Raw genomic sequence first — 16,779 nt, 5'->3', positions numbered from 1 at the left:
AGGGCAGTTTGCAACTGTGGAGCAGCAGGCAATAAATTTGCCTGATCACTGCTTCCCGGTTGTTACAACTGCTGTTATGGGAGTGCTGAAGCGAGTGGAGGAGGCAGGAGTGCCTACTAAATCTTTTTCACAAATCAAACAAGCAGCTACAGAGCTATATGCAGATTTCATTGAGAAGCTCCAAAATGCCATTCAGCAGCAAATTTCTAATTCAGAAGCTACGAAAGAACTCTTGATGAAATTGGCAGTGGAAAATGCAAATACAGATTGTAAGCGGGTTTTGCAGCCTTTGGTTGCGCGGGGGGAGGCAACCTTGGCAGATTTGATTAAAGCTTGTGCTGTAGTAAGTTCGCAATTTTATAACATGGAGACCTTGGCTGTAGCTTTGCAAAAGGGTCTTAAACCTACTGGGAATTGCTTCAATTGTGGGAAGCCTGGGCATTTCAAAGCCCAATGCCGGGCCCCAGGGGGAGGTGCTGCTCTTTTTCGGAAGAGTTGGCCTTGCCTCGTTCCTCAGCTTCTAAGAAAGGTTTTTTGTGATTCCAGGGATTATTGATCAGGATTATACAAATATTATAAAAATTCAATTTTATTCAGATGTACCTGCTAATCTTGCAGCTAGAATGACTCACCCTCTTCCCCTTCGCTTGACCTCAAGGACTGTTTCTTTTCCATCCCCCTTCATGCGGAAAACCGCAAACTCTTTGCCTTTACTATTCCCCAACCTAACAATTCTCATCCCACTAAACGATATCAATGGAAGGTATTGCCTCAAGGCATGCTCAACAGCCCCACCATGTGCCAATACTATGTTAATCAAATCCTTCAGCCACATCCGCTGCTACTATTCTATCCGCTTTCTCTCTTTCTCCCCTAACCCCTTGGGACAGTCATAACTATTTTCATCAAAATAAAAGGGCTCTTATGAAGGAATTCCAAATCACCGCCCAAGAGGCTGCTGCAATTATTCAACAATGCCCTACTTGCAGCAAACAAGCCCCTGCCCTGCCAATGGGAGTAAATCCCAGAGGCTTAAAAGCATGCCAAATTTGGCAAATGGATGTAACCCAGTATGCGCCTTTTGCACCATGGAAATATATCCATGTTTCAGTGGACACATACTCAGGGTTCATCATGGCCTCCCCGCAAAGAGGAGAGACCACAAAACATGTCATTAACCACTGCATCCGGTCATTTGCGTGCCTGGGAAAGCCCTCGGAATTAAAAACTGGTAATGCCCCCGCCTATACTAGTACCAACTTTGCTACCTTCTGTAAACAATGGGGCATTTTGCACAAATTTGGCATTCCATACAATTCTCAAGGGCAGGCCATAGTAGAAAGAACCAATCTGACCCTAAAGAATGCTCTTGACAAAGTTCAAAACTCGATGGGGAAACTCACCCCAGGGCTACCCACGCTGCAAAACAAGCTTAACTTGTGCTTATTTACACTGAATTTCCTGAATGAGTCTGGCACACCTGCTTCTTCTGCCGCCTCTCGACACTTTTGCTCTCCATCCAAGGATGCTCCTAGACCTCCAGTCTACTTTCGACAATTGCCAGATCCCACATGGCATGGGCCTGCTGAACTTATAACCTGGGGACGAGGGTACGCTGCTGTTTCCTACAACAACAACACCACCTGGGTCCCCGGATGACAAGTGAGGCCTTTTCTACCCAAACCAGCCTTGCCTACATCAGCATCATGAAGCTGCCTGCTGCATTCATCATTTGCTTCCTGGGCTTCCACATCGTTCCTGCCGATACGACAGCCACCCCATCCTCCTGCGACGCCTGCATCAAAACTACTCGCAGCGGAACGAAAACCCAATCCACCCTGATCTATCATACTTTGAAGCCTGAGTGCAACTCCACGACGGTCTCCCCTTGTCTGCATAACAACACTCAATATGCGCGATGTTACACTGCCAAAGGCATTCAGTGCTACGAGCCTAAGGCAGTGGGACCCGTTACAGCATCCCTCTATGTCTATGCATACAAAGGTGGCTCCAGTTCTGATCTTGCAGGAATGTTCTCAACCAGTCAAACAAAAAATGAGTACATAACCCATAATGTCACTCGGGGGGGGGGGGTACCAACACCTCAGTATGCTTTGATGCTTGCTTTGCCATCAGCAAAGGCCAAGGTCCTAACGACGCTGCAGGAGTTACCTGCGGCTCACACAGCTGGCAGAGGTCTTGTCTACAGGAAAAGAAATATCTCTTTCAAAAGGTGTCCGGGACTAACGTGGGGGGCACCACTGTTTACAACTACTGGTACACCCCACCTATTGACTCTGCTCAAGTAAGAGGCCCTCAAAATATGATCCTGGTTCCCAAAATTTCCTGGTTTGCAAGCTATTGTAGCGCTCATTGGTATGATTGCTGCGGGATGTGTTGTATTGCCTTGTGTATTACCCATCTTTGTACGCACTATTTCTAACAGTTTATCCCTCTTGGCTGAGAAAAAAGCCACTGCGCAGGTAATGGCTCTCTGGAATCAACAAATAACTAACACATATGAACCACTGCCATCCGAAGATGAGATAGGAGAGCCAACCTGTGACGACCCAGACGAGGACAAGATGTTTGTGATGGTTGAAGAAGTCACGAACGTCGTGGATAACATCAGCATGCACAACACTCTTGCCTACGCGCCTGACAAAGACTGTTATTGGGACTAAAACACTCCCTGTCTCTTAAAAAGGAAAAACAGAGGAGATGTGGGAATTATTCTTTGTTCTTTGTGTACGTGCCAGGACAACGGAGCCTTCTGGTGGTTGGCTGCAACACGAAGCAAGGAACAAGGACAAACTGTTGCCATTTCTTACCCAGAATTGTAGCAAACTTAAACTTTGCAGCTTTGTATGCTTACACGAATAATCAGTGCATTTTGTGTGATGTAATGCGTTTGTGATAGGACGCTAACAAAAATTGCTACGTTAACAAAGATTGCTTCTAATAAAAGAGGGTTTCAGAGTTTGCTCTGGGCTTTCATCCCGAGACAACCTTGCATTGTTTCTTCTTTTCATGAGAGACCACCACAGGTTCCCTTTGCGAGAAACGAAAGTTGTGACACACACAAAATGTGCTTCTCTAATATCCTCCTGCTTCTCCCATTAAAGCAGCATTTGGCTTTTTTTTCTCACCATGCATTAGAAAGCCTTGGACCACACCTCATAGCTATTGATCCCCAGCCATCCTGCAAACCTACACAGACAAGGGAAGGGAGCTAAGACTAAACTAACTGCTTCAATAGTCAGCCAGGTTTCTGATGGACGCTAAATAATACTATTTTAAAGGAAAAAGATTTCACACAGTGGATGGAGGAAGAACTGGCTTTTTTCTTTAGAGAAAACAAAAAAGAAGATACATCAATTCAGAATGTATGGGATACAATGAAGGCATATGTTAGAGGCTTGATAATAGACTATACAAGGAAAAGGAATACTATGAAAAGATTAGCCTCTAAGGCCTTAGAGGATGAGTATAAAAGACTTAAAAAAGAGCTACAGAAAAAGGACATCAAGCTAAAAATTGATATAGTTAAACATAAAATGGGTCAAATAGAAAAAGAAGAATTAGCACAGAAAATTAGAGGTGCTTAACAGAACTACTTTGAAGACGCAAACAAACCAGGTAAATGGTTAGCATACAAATTGAGAAAGGAGAAAGAATCAAGGAAAATATTGTAATTAATAGATGACCAAGGCCAAGTTTGCTATGGTAGTAAAGAGAAGAAGGAAATCATTTGAGACTTCTATGGGAAATTATATATGCAAGAGAATATTGATGAGGAAAGAGTTAAACAGTACTTACAGAATGCTAATTTACCTCAGATACCTAAAGGGACTGAAACAATGTTAGAAAGCAATATAACGATGATGGAGTTAACTGAAGCACTCAAGAAGCAAAATAATGGAAAGGCACCAGGCCCAGATGGACTTCCGGCAGAATTTTATAAAACATTACAAGAATCGTTGAATCTTCCATTGCTAGAAGTTATGGATGAAGTTATGTTAAAGAAGAAGATACCTAAATCATGGTCAGAAGCCTATATTACACTTATTCCAAAAGAGGAGGCCGATCCATTACAAATTAAGAACTATAGAGTTCTATTTCTCTACTAAATGCAGATTATAAAATCTTTGCTTCAATATTGGCAGAAAGACTTAAAAATATTTAAATAATTTTATTCATCCTGATCAAAATGGATTTCTGCCAAAGAGACAAATTAAAGACAATACGAGAGTAATCTTGGACACCTTGGAATACTACGAGGCACATCCTGAAAAACAAATGGCTCTGATATTTTTAGATGCACAGAAGGCATTTGATAATGTGAATTGGCGATTCATGTTATTACTGTTGGAACAGATGGGTTTTGCTAGAAAATTTATTCAAGCAATAGAAGCTATATATTATAAGCAAACGGCAAAGGTAATGATAGAGGGAGAACTGACAGACTCTATCAATATAAGAAAAGGAACAAGACAAGGGTGCCCACTATCACCTTTGTTGTTTGTGTTAACTTTGGAAGTGCTAAACAGAAATATTAGAGATGAAAAGAATATAAAAGGAATGAAAATCAAAAAGGAAGAATTTAAGCTGCAAGCATTTGCAGATGATCTGGTTTTCATCTTAGAAGACCCTCTAGAAACAGCACCAAAATTGATAAAAAAGATAGAGACATATGGAAAGGTGGCTGGTTTGAAAATAAATAAAGATAAGACAAAGATCTTGACAAAGAATATGCTATTAAGACAAAAGGAAGAACTGGCAGACCTATTGAAAATTCAGGTCACGAATAAGATCAAGTACTTGGGGATATATTTGACAGCAAGATGTAGTACATTAAAAGAGAATAATTATATCAAACTTAAAGAGCAGATAGCGCTAGATGTGGCGAAATGGGAAAATTTACAACTGTCACTAATAGGGAGAATTTCAACAATCAAGATGAATATATTACCCAGAATTTTATATTTGTTTCAAACAATTCCAATTAGGCTTGGAAAAGATTATTTTGAAGATTTAAATAAAATTGTGTTGAAATATATATGGCAAGGTAAGATAGCGAGAATAAAGTTAAAACTTTTGCAAGATGCTAGAATTAGAGGAGGATTTGGTTTGCCTAATTGGGAGTTGTACTATCAAGCTACAAATCTGATGTGGGTTAAGGAATGGATAACACTAAGAAATACTAGATTGTTGACATTAGAAGGACATGACCTGTTGTTGGGGTGGCATGCTTTTTTATGGTATAAAGGAACTAAAACACAGGGGTATTTTAGAAGACATTATATATGGGAGTCTCTGTGGTTAAACTGGGAGAAGATTAAAAGACAATGTTATTTGAAAATTCCAGTCTGGTTATCGACTATTGAAGCATTTTCTAATCCTATAATATACAAAAAGGAACAAACAGTTAGATATGGTGAAATATTGAACTCAAATCTATACAAAAACTAGAGGAACAAGGTATAAAGATGAATTGGTTTTCATATGCGCAAATACATTCAAGGTATGATAAAGATTCTAAAATGGAAGGTTTCTATGATAAATTGACCGATTTAGATAAGATTTTGACAGGTACTGATGAAAAGGTGATTAAAAAACTGTATGGATATTTATTAGAAATTAAATTAGAAGAAGAACAAGTTAAAGAAACTATGATTGCTTGGGGGAAGAATTTTGGATATGGGATCGATTTAGAGAAATGGCAAAAATTGTGGTCTCAAAATTATAAAATGACAATGTCAACAGCATATAAAGAAAATTTGTATAAGATGTTTTACAGGTGGCATTTCCCCCCGACAAGAATAGCAAGAATGTTCAAGAATAAATCCGAAAAATGTTGGAAATGTCATCAGACACCCGGCTCATATTACCATATGTGGTGGACTTGTGTGGATGCTAAAAAATACTGGACTAAAATCCACACGTGGTTGGAAAAAATGACAAAAAAACATATAGACTTGAAACCAGAGATATTTTTATTGGGAATTTTACCTGAAATATATAGTAAAGACTTGAAATAACCTGATTGTAAATGTATTAACAGCGGCTAGGATTGTATTTGCTAAAAACTGGAAAAATGAGAAAATACCATCACAGGAGAAAATCATTAAGAAAATATTGGAATGTGCTGAAATGAGTAGATTGACATTTGAAATTAGAGAACAAGAGGATAAACAATTTTATAAAATTTGGGATCTTTTCTATCAATGGTTAGACAATAAAATACAGTCATGAAATATGTAGACTTTTAGAAAATAATAAATATATAAAGATGTACTTCTTATTATATCTACAAAATTATTTTAGGATAGATTTGGGATAATATGAACTGTTATAAAATAAACTAAGTAAATTATGATTATCTTGTAAAACATGAATGAATAAAAGTATAGTCAAATAATTGATTAATAATGATACTAAGGTATTTAATATTTGATTGAAAATATGAGATTATATGCAATGTAATTGCAATTGAAGACAACGAAATGGAAGCACAAAACAATTTGTAAACCAACCGGCACGCTGTATGCACACATATGGAAGATAGCTTGATGTTTTTATGTTTTGTTTGTTTATGCTTGTTTTTAAAAACCAATAAAATTTAAAAAAAAAAAGTCAGCCGGGTTTCTGCAGCCCCCTTTCAGAATGCAAATTTTTAATGTCATATGTTAATGTTTTTCTTCTCAGACACAGGCACCTGTGTCTCCCAGATAACACCAAATATCAGCCAAATATCAGCTCAAGGAGTCCTCTTTCCCATCCTACCAGAACAGAGACACTAGTGCTGGCTGAGTTCTAACATGGTTATCCCTCCTTCCCTCAAAATGATCTATTGTTCATGAAGGATTAGACAGATGATTGTCCAAATACTGTTTCCCATTCTTCTCCCCACCGTTACAACTCCCTACCCTGCTCTGAGCCAACAACTACAACTGATTAGGAATTTCTGCTTAGTAATTTCTGTAAATAATTGTTAATATTCCTGTTCCAGAACTGAGAAAGATGACTCTGCTTTCTGCAATATCAAAATGTTGCAGCTATGCCACCCAGTAGCTCATTGTCCAATGAACAGAAGTCTTGCTGCGGTCAAGACTGGCAATCCTGCAGTAATGTTATCTTTCATACCAGAGGCGGTATTCAGCAGATTCTGACCAGTTCTGGAGAATCGTTAGCGGAAATTTTGAGTAGTTCGGAGAACTGGCAAACACCACCTCTGACTGGCCCCACCCCCATCTATTCTCTGCCTCCTGAGTCCCAGCTGATCGGCTGGGTCTTCTTTTGTTGCCCTGCACAGGAGAACGGAGCTGGAAAGCAGGTTAGTGGGGTGGGGAGGGAATGGGATTTTGTAATAACCTTGCCCTGCCACACCCACATACCCATGCCCACAGAACCGGTAGTAAACATTTTTGAATCCCACCACTGTTTCATACCACCCTTTACTTACAGATGTTGTAAGTAAATGTCAGCTTCAGCATCTGCTGTTTCTTTGCTGCAAAGCAGTAGACACCAAGGATCCCTGCATCCCAATATTAATTGACTATGGCTGTAGGGAGGGTGGTGGGGCTAGAGAGAGTCCAGAAACCTGTGTTTTGTTTTGTTTTACAGAAGGAGTATCTTTAGAATTTGTGACTAGGATTGAGGATGTGGATTTCATTTTCTTTTCTTTTTATGCAATTATTATTAAATATTTGTAAAAATAAAATAAAAAACACATATTAATATAAAGTAAGGAAAAGGAAAGAAATTGAAAACAAAGCCATAAAAGTTCAAGAAAGAAAAAAATAGAAAGATAAAGTAGCTTTTGATTTACTTTACAGCAATTATAAGTACACTTATAAGTTTACCTTTTATTCTATGATTCTTTTTATTTCCATTTCTCTTACTGTTAACATAGATAACTGCCATTGTAGAATTTGTCGAAAAATTACTTATCTTCTCTGGAGATGTCTTTTTTCTTTATTTAATCCAAAATAGCTTGTGTTTTCTCTTGACTCTTCTTTTTAAGTTCACTATTATGTTGAATAAAATGGCCTATTATATAGATCAGGGGTCCCCAAACTTGGCAACTTTAAGACTTATGAAGTTCAACTCCAAGAATGCTGACTGTAGAATTCTGGGAGTTGAAGTCCACAAGACTTAAAGTTGCCAAGTTTGGAGACCTCTGATATAGATTATTATTTGTATCCCAAACAATTCTCAAATCAGATCTTTTCCTTAAATCATTTTCAATTGCATTCCATTTTCTATGGAAAAACTACTCAGTAAGGATGGCCTATCAAGAAGCCTTGAAACTGCCGTCTTGACCACATGATAGACCAGCTCATGTATTTATTATTTCTTATAGTTAAAGGCCACGCATTCAATTTCTCATTTATATAAATCCTTCGCATGTCAAAAGCTGAAGCAGAATTTCATATTCAAAGGCAACAAGTTGCTTCAGGGTATCTGGCAGAGGTGGTATTCATCAGGTTCTGACCAGTTCTGGAGAACCGGTAGTGGGAATTTTGAGTAGTTCGGAGAACCAGCAAATACCACTTCTGACTGGCCCTGCCCCCAACTATTATCTGCCTCCCGAGTCCCAGCTGATTGGCTGGGTTTTCTTTTGTTGCCATGCACAGGAGAATGGAACTGGAAAGCAGGTTAGTGGGGTGGGGAGGGAATGGGATTTTGCAGTATCCTTCCCCTGCCACGCCCACAAAGCCATACCAGGCCCACAAAGCCACACCCATAGAACTGGTAGTAACAAATTTTGAATCCCACCACTGGTATCTGGGGGCATAAACATAGCTCCACGTGCTTCTTTTTCTGGGAATATTTGGCAACAAACATCTGGGAATGTGATCCTTGGGAAAAACTGCTTCGAGGAATTGAGTACAGGTAGAAATAGAAATAAAATCATAGTGCTGGAAAGGACCTTGGAGATCTTCAAGTCCAACCCCCTGCCCAAGGCAGGAGACTGTATACCATCCCAAACAAGTGGTGTGACATTCCTACATTCCTTTCCCTGCCCCAGCTCAATAATCATTTCAAGTCATCTTCCAAACCTTATAACACGGCCCATATTTTTCTTTCACTGTAAAGAAATGAGACACTAAATAGAAATGAACATTTGTTCTGAGCTTTACCCCAGAAGCTGGAAGTGTGGCATCTTCCATTTTTGAGCAGACTCCATTCTCATTTTTGCTGTGTTTTTTATATTTCAAAGACAATACAAATGAACTAAAATTTACAGTTAGTGCTGATATATATATTCAGTACACATCAGAAGAGAATGAATGTTTGTTTCTTAACCATTCCAGAGCATCCAGTTTTGGTCGCCACAATGAAAAAAAGATGTTGAGACTCTAGAAAGAATATAGAGAAGAGCAACAAAGATGATTAGGGGACTGGAGGCTAAAACATATAAAGAACAGTTGCTGGAACTGGGTATGTCTAGTCTGATGAAAAGAAGGACTGGGGTGACATGACAGCAATGTTCCAATATCTCAGGGGCTGCCACAAAGAAGAGGGAGTCAAGCTATTCTCCAAAGTACCTGAGGGCAGGACAAGAAGCAATGGATGGAAACTAAACAAGGAGGGAAGAATCTAGAACTAAGAAGAAATTTCCTGACAGTGAGAACAATTAATCAGTGGAACAACTTGCCTCCAGAAGTTGCTAATGCTCCAACACTGGAAGTTTTTAAGAAGAGATTGGATAACCATTTGTCTGAAATGGTATAGGACAGAGGTGTCAAACTTGCATCATCATGGTGTCATCAAGTGACATATCGGGACTTTTGTCCCCTTCGCTAAACCAGTTGGGGGCAGGGACATCCCATGACGCATCTGGTCCAAGGCCGTGAGCTTGACACCCCTGGTATAGGGGGTTGGACTAGAACACCTCCAAGGTCCCTTCCAACTATGTTATTCTATTCTGTTCTGTTCTGTTCTATTCTTCTAATTCTACTCTATTCTCATAAAGTCAAGAATTATCTACAGATTATTAGTAAATAAGACGGGTGTGTGGATAAATAGAATATACACTGCGTTGCCTGCTTAGCCCTTTAATTATAGCATCCTGGTATAGTTACTTGCATGAAAATCATATAAACATTATATTGATTTATGATCATATTTGAAACCGTGTTTATGCATGTCCTAAAGAGGAACCATGTACTTCCTGCTACAGCTCATGTTTTGATTGCTCTCTGTAGGACACTTGAGGCTGTTCAGGTGCAGCATGATTTCTTGCTTCCTCTTCTGCAGACTGCAGGATGAGAGTCTTGATTCTCCAGTTGCAGCTGCTTGAGGAAAATGTAGGGAAAGTTGAGATATTTACACAACTTGCCTGTGACTTTGCTGGGCTCAGAAGGATGCCCTCTTGGGAACAGACTTTGCACTCCAGAATTGTTACAGCAGAAGTTCAACTCTTCTTACATAATAACACGCTATTTATATTTTCACCAGAAAAGTTTCAGTTCTTGTAATTCACACATGAGAGGGTAGTGCAGGACCAGCATGAGTAGGATTTCCTCTTTCTGAATAAGTTGATATCTTTTTTTTAAAAATCCATCGTACAACTCACCAAAGAGGTAATATGCAAGAAACCCCCATAATGATTTCAAATTATTTCATAATTCCTGAAATATCTTGGTGCGCTGGAAAAAGCTAGGCAATGAATAACATCAAAAAGACATTCACAGAAGTCTGACTGCACCAAAAAATGTGACATCCCCATTCAAGACTATTTTGGCACTCGTCCGTGGTATGGTAAGCTGAAGTTCATCTCCTTCTTCTAATTTTGCAACACCTGCCAAAACATTGCAATTGTTTTAAGTACAAAAGTATAATATACCCAGCCCCCCGCAAAAAATCACATTGGCTATGATTTGGCTAGTCCCTAATTGACAAAGCTGCTACCTTCTTTCATTTTTAGGTGAAAAGATGCATATTATACATATTATAAACATCTACAAATAAGATGCATATAAATAAATATAGGTGGTCCTCAAGGTACCACAGGCCATTTAATGAACATTCAAAGTTATAACACTCCTTTCCCAGAATAAGCTATATATGAACTTGTTTCAAAGTTACATTGTCTAAAGCTCCCCCATGGTCATAGGTCCATATAATGGACCATAGAGATACTGCGGCATACCCCACCCACCCATTTTCTCCCATCCTGCTTACTGGATCCCTACAGACACTGGGCCTGCTTTTCCACCCTACCTGCTTCTACACCCCACACCCCAGTCACTATTCCCCCACTTATCTTTCAAATATATCCAGCACTCAGAAAGTCAGGGTGGAGAAGGCCACTCTATTGGCTGGGCCACGTGACACAATCGAGGAGAAGAAATCCTATTGTTTTTGCTTTTGTTGCTATGCTTTGTTCCCCCAGGGCCATTGTTGCAGAATACCTTATGCCACCAGACTCGAATTTCTAGACCTAGAAAATCTAGAACTACACCGCCTTCGGTCCGATCTAAGTATAGTATATAAAATCATACATTGCAATGTCCTACCAGTCAATGAATACTTCAGCTTCAACCATAACAACACAAGAGCAAACAATAGATACAAACTCAAGGTTAATCGCACCAAACTTGATTGCAGGAAATACGACTTCAGCAACAGAGTGGTCAATGTCTGGAATGGTCTACCTGACTCTGTGGTTTCTTCCACAAACCCCCAAAACTTTAACCTTAGACTGTCTACTATTGACCCTTTCCTAAGAGGCCTGTAGGGGGCGTGCATAAGTGCACCAATGTGCCTACCGTCCCTGTCCTATTGTTTCTTTTATTTTTTGTTTTTCTTATGTGTATCCATGTACTCATAACTATGTTTTTACTTATACTTATTATCTTGTAAGCAATTGACAAACCAAATAAAATAAATAAATAAAATAAAGCTAGCACTGTTGGCACTGGGGGAGGAAAAGATTGTGAGGAAAACAAAACCGGCAGGATTTCTTCTCAGCTTCTCCAGCGTTACCAACGCTTATAGTGTAAAGCTACTGCTGCAGGTCTTGCGGGGACAAAACATAGCAAGGAAAGGAGAACCAAAAGTATTTCTTCCCATTAATTCTGCCATGTAGCCCAGCAATGGAGCAGCCTTCTCCACTCCAACTTCCTGAGCTCTGGACATCCGTGAAAGGTAGGTGTGTGATTGTGACAGGGTAGATGGGGGGAGACTATAGGGATGTGGGGAACCCAAGCGGCAGGAAGTGAGAATGGGGTATCTCAGAGAGTAGGGGGAAGCCTTGGGAGGTTCAATATGGGTGGGCATGTCCCTGCCTCCCATGATCTCCTGCACCTAAGTCATCCTGTGCTCTACTTAACAACCCTTACATTCATTTAATGAATGCATTGGGGCGAGCAGGGGTAGGGAGGTTGTTAATGGTGTGGTTCATTTAATATAGACCCCAACTTTCGACAGTAATTGGACAGGTCTGTTGTAAATCAAAGACTACCTGTAAGTCCTTTTCTAGAGGGATCTTGACTTCCAACATGGATGGAAAGGTAGACTACAGTAGTAAATATGCAGTATACTTTAAGATTATAGAAGCTGCCTGGGGGGCTTTGGATCAGTCACTCTTTCAGATTCCAGCCTCTCCTGAAGAATTCTCATGAGGCTCAAAGGATGTGGAATCATGGACACTAGTCTAAATTTTTAGGAGAATGGTCAAAATATATATGTCAATTGCAAAAGGCAGCCTTAGTTGGGACAGCTTATATCGTGTGACGATATCTTTAACATCATCAAAAAAACCCCAATATCATCCTATCCCAATTCTTAGGAAGGACTCAAGAGATAGACAAAGGTAGGCAAATCCAGTCTAAACACCTGGCTGACTATGCAATCGACTATAATAATAAATCATGCATATCAATTTCTTCAGGGGCTTGGGTCCACTGAGTAGCGATGCATTTTCTAAGTCCTGAGTGGCCTAGAGCATTTTTTCCCATTTCCAGCAGATTTTATGTCTGTGTCCATCAGGTAGTCCCCAGTTTTACGCCATTTTCCTAACATAGAAAGATGTGCCCAAAAGCAAAAAGCCATGCATCTTTGCATCTGTTTCTCTTAACAGAGGTTGCTGCTGCCACTGAAATTAAGAGAAAGGATTAACTGGAACTCTTCTATATGATGTAAGGAGTTCAGCATAGCCCACCACACCATCCACTAATGAATCCTTTTATATAGCTAATTCTCTTTCCTACCAGTAAAATGCTTATCTAGGCCAATACATTTAAGATGGTTTTCATAATTACCAGCGGTATAACAAGAATTGTTAGGAGAGGTTTCAGGCATGTTTTGCAGGCAACGAAATAATGTAACCAGACTGAGATCATCTCCAACGACATGGGCTTTTTTCCTCTGAATCAAATGTCCCATTACAAACATTTCATCTGTATATAAAACCTGAACAAATAAATTCCATTACCACTTGAAATTAATAGTTCAGACAGATTAATAAAGGAATTTTTTTTCTCTATTTTACCTGACCATATATGAAGAAGTAGCCAGTTTCTCTGACCCGTATTTTATTTCCATGTTCTTCTAGAGCTGTTCCTCTTTTAAAGCTAAGAAGCCAGGGAACTATACTTGAGTCATCTGAAAAATTATTAGTATCTCATTAAACGTGGATTAATTATTTTCCTTATATATTTCCTGTGTTTTTTTAAAAAAAATAAAAAAATCATTACGCTTTTCAGATAAATAACTCAAACAGAAACTAAGAACAAGTATTAATGTTTGATGAGTAGCTCAGGTAACTAAACCTTGGCTAGTGGTTGAGGATACAAAGGGAAGGGAAAGATGAATCATTAAAAGGTAATTTACCTTTTATTTTTTCACTATGACTTTTTAAATTAAAATGTAGCAGTGCTTTTGTATCATCTTCCTTGCTTTTTTCAACTTTTTTTGTAATACAGTATTTGCTTTTTTCCCAATATTCTTTGTAATCTATTTCAATACTTTAACAATACATTTGGATTTTAAAAAAGAGATAAGTAGCTTTTGTATACCAAGGTGAACTCCAAAGATCTTCAAGAACAGCCTCCTGACAAAAGCCATATTTTCATGGATCTACCAGGGTTCAGACTCTATCTGAACTCACCTCAGAAGGTTGGTGAACTAAAAGAATGTAGTGGAATATAGGAGAAAGCTTGTAGTCAGGTGTCCTGTGTACACATAGATTTTTAGCATATAAGCTATAGAAACAAACAAATCCTTTGGGACAAACCATAATTGGTTGTGCATTCCCATGTGTCACCCATTGAAACAGTGGACTATCAGAGTTGAAAACTTGAATCTCTAATGCTGACCCAGAGTTTCCCCTACAAGTGGGAAACAAGTGGAGTGGTAAAATGCTAATAAGTATAACTGGATTTGCCCTTCCTGCGTTATTTAAAAACAAGGTTGCATTTGAGCAATTATGGCAGAATATGTCTACTCACAGAAAATTGGTGGGTTGCGCTAAATCAAGTTAATAAATGAGTACATTACCATGTTGCTGAATGACACTTTTGCTGTCAGCCATCAATTGCAGACATGACTGTAATACTAGAAAGAGATATTTCAAATTAGAGAGAAGGGGGAAAAACATAAAAGGAAATTAACAATGAGATTCAAGTAGAGGAAATGAAAAATAATTAATTTCAGGAAAGTTTTGATTGTAACTCTTCCTACACGACTAAGGAGTTTTTATTTCAAACTAGTTAAGGGACTTTGCATTCATATTCTGTAATGAATGCATGTTGCTAGGGGCTCATTCAAACTATGCCTGGAAAAAAATGACAGTTTAGAATTATAGTATTGCTAATATTTTATTTTGAAAACAAATGAACCATGTTAATAAGAGAAATTATAAAATGCAATACACAAGATAGGGTTATTTCACTTTTGGTTAGATGTACATGGGTTGAGTGGAAGAGATAACTGATCAGGGAAAGAGAGAGAAGGATTAAAGTTATTTTGACCATATAAGACTCTCCATGCTCAGCCACAATTCTCAATGTCCTGGACCCTGAGGTGTTTTTCCAGAGACCACTGTGATATCCAGTCAGATCTTACTTCATCCAACCAGATCTTACCTTACCTGTTTCTCCTCTCTGAGTGGGGGATCTTTTCCCCCTATGCCTGTCTCCAGTCCACATTATGTTTCGGTTTCCTCGTTGTGATCCCAAAACAATTCCCTGACAAAACATGGGCAAATAAGCATCATGAAGTCTGTAATTGCTCTCGCTCTCTCTTCAACTCCTCCAGTGCCCAAAGGTTTTCAACTCACCTGGCTGGAAGCTGCATTGGCCATCTTCCAGTCGGGAATGAAGGGGCTGGCTGCCTGGGTTTCTCCCAAGGGCTCAACAAACTGCGGAAGTGAATTCCTTGCCTGAATCCTGCCATTCAGCTGGCTAGTTAGGACTGCTAGTTCTGTTTTTAGTGCAACAACATAGTAAAGAGATGCTGCCGCCAGGCAAGAGGAGATAAACACTGCAAGTCCAAGAAAGATGAATAGGAGCCCTTTGCAATCAAAGCCATTAATGGAAGGAGAGGAAGAGGGAGAAGATCCACCAGTGGTGAAGATATTGCTTTTTTCTCGCGGGAAGTTCATAGATTTCATGACTCCTTTATTAAAACCAAGTAGAAACTTCAGCTGCTTCTCATTCTGTGCAATGCAAACATTTTCCAGTTGCATCCAAGCTACGTAGTCAAAATCCCATACTGCATGCTTCCGGTCATGAGAACCTACTGACGCCACGTATGTTGTTTCTGCTCTGCATCTGCACTGTGTAAAGCTCTGTTTCTGTATTTCGGCAATGAATCTTCCTCATTTTGGTTTCTACCTCATTTGTTACCCTTTATCCTCATTATGCAGCCCCATGACTTTGCCTGACTGCACAACCTCTACCAATGAAATTACAGCTGGGCATTAATTTCCTCCTTGACAAATGAGTGCATTTGTATGGGGTGAAGATTTTTTTTAAAAAGTGGGACTTTTGTCCATTTATAGTTCCCTCATATGCTACATATATCCCTTCTCATTAGGTCTGCTGTTGTAGAAGCATTGCACCAGTTCCAGATGTTCTTTTCTCATCCATGTATGGTTTCTTCCATTAGCCCACTTATCATTAGATTGTCCTGGAGGCGGATCTTGATATCCAAGCCGGCCTAATTCTCTTAGTTCGTGTCAGTCTTATATCTGAGACAGAGAGGTGAAGCCCCTGTTTCTTCCAAACACCAAAAAAGTCAATGTAATCTTCCAATATAGAAATACCCTAGGACTGACTGTCAAAGAGTACCATGAATTACTTGTGATTCACTGGTTTGCAGTTTCAAAGAGTTATGTGTATAAAAACAAATTCTGGGCATAAAATCAGTCATTACAACTAAGCCTAATAAACTTGTGCAATCATTTGAGCTGAGTGTTGCATAAACATTTCAAGTGACTATTTCAGGAAGAAATAAAAATTAAGAGGGCTTTATATATTTGCTATGAACCTACCTGAATCACAGTTCTTTCAGCACAATTCTGCTATATTTCTCAATGCAATAATGAAAATGAATTGCATAAGTTAGAAAGTAATTAGAAAAAGAAAGTAATTTAATTAGTGAATCAATTTATAAATCAATTAATATTGGTACATTAATTAGAAAATTCATTGCATATATTAGATATTAATTCATGTAAACTAATTACTCCAATTTATAACACACACCCCCCCGAGCAATTACAAACAAAAAAACATTATCTGCCTTGATTACTATACTGTATTT

At 39.0% G+C, this 16,779-nt stretch overlaps 1 protein-coding gene across 1 annotated transcript; it reads right to left on the bottom strand.

The window, feature by feature from the left end:
• Positions 1–10,184: 10,184 nt before the first annotated feature.
• TNFSF13B (TNF superfamily member 13b) lies at positions 10,185–16,226 on the bottom strand. The gene is made up of 6 exons (XM_026679039.2): positions 15,293–16,226; positions 15,104–15,200; positions 14,512–14,568; positions 13,505–13,617; positions 13,275–13,425; positions 10,185–10,810 (listed from the first exon to the last, which is right to left on the bottom strand). The coding sequence occupies exons 1-6, from the start codon at positions 15,698–15,700 to the stop codon at positions 10,698–10,700; spliced, it is 939 nt and encodes a 312-aa protein (XP_026534824.1). The 5' UTR covers positions 15,701–16,226; the 3' UTR covers positions 10,185–10,697.
• Positions 16,227–16,779: the final 553 nt, after the last annotated feature.

The sequence above is a fragment of the Notechis scutatus genome, chromosome 1 (assembly GCF_049901735.1).
Source record: "Notechis scutatus isolate UNSWTSFEM ecotype Mainland chromosome 1, rNotScu1.2, whole genome shotgun sequence".
Lineage (NCBI taxonomy): Eukaryota > Metazoa > Chordata > Lepidosauria > Squamata > Elapidae > Notechis > Notechis scutatus.
Note: the sequence above shows the minus strand (reverse complement) of the source record. Positions and strands in the feature narration are given on the sequence as shown.

Bases quoted from the DNA above. Each gene is read 5' to 3' on its own strand.
- TNFSF13B (XM_026679039.2), bottom strand. From the start codon at position 15,700: ATGCAACTGGAAAATGTTTGCATTGCACAGAATGAGAAGCAGCTGAAG. The intron at 15,201-15,292 runs GTGAGTTGAAAA...ATGTTTTGTCAG, and splicing joins CCAATGCAGCTTCCAGCCAG to GGAATTGTTTTGGGATCACA. The intron at 14,569-15,103 runs GTAAGGTAAGAT...ATCTCTTTCTAG, and splicing joins CACTCAGAGAGGAGAAACAG to TATTACAGTCATGTCTGCAA.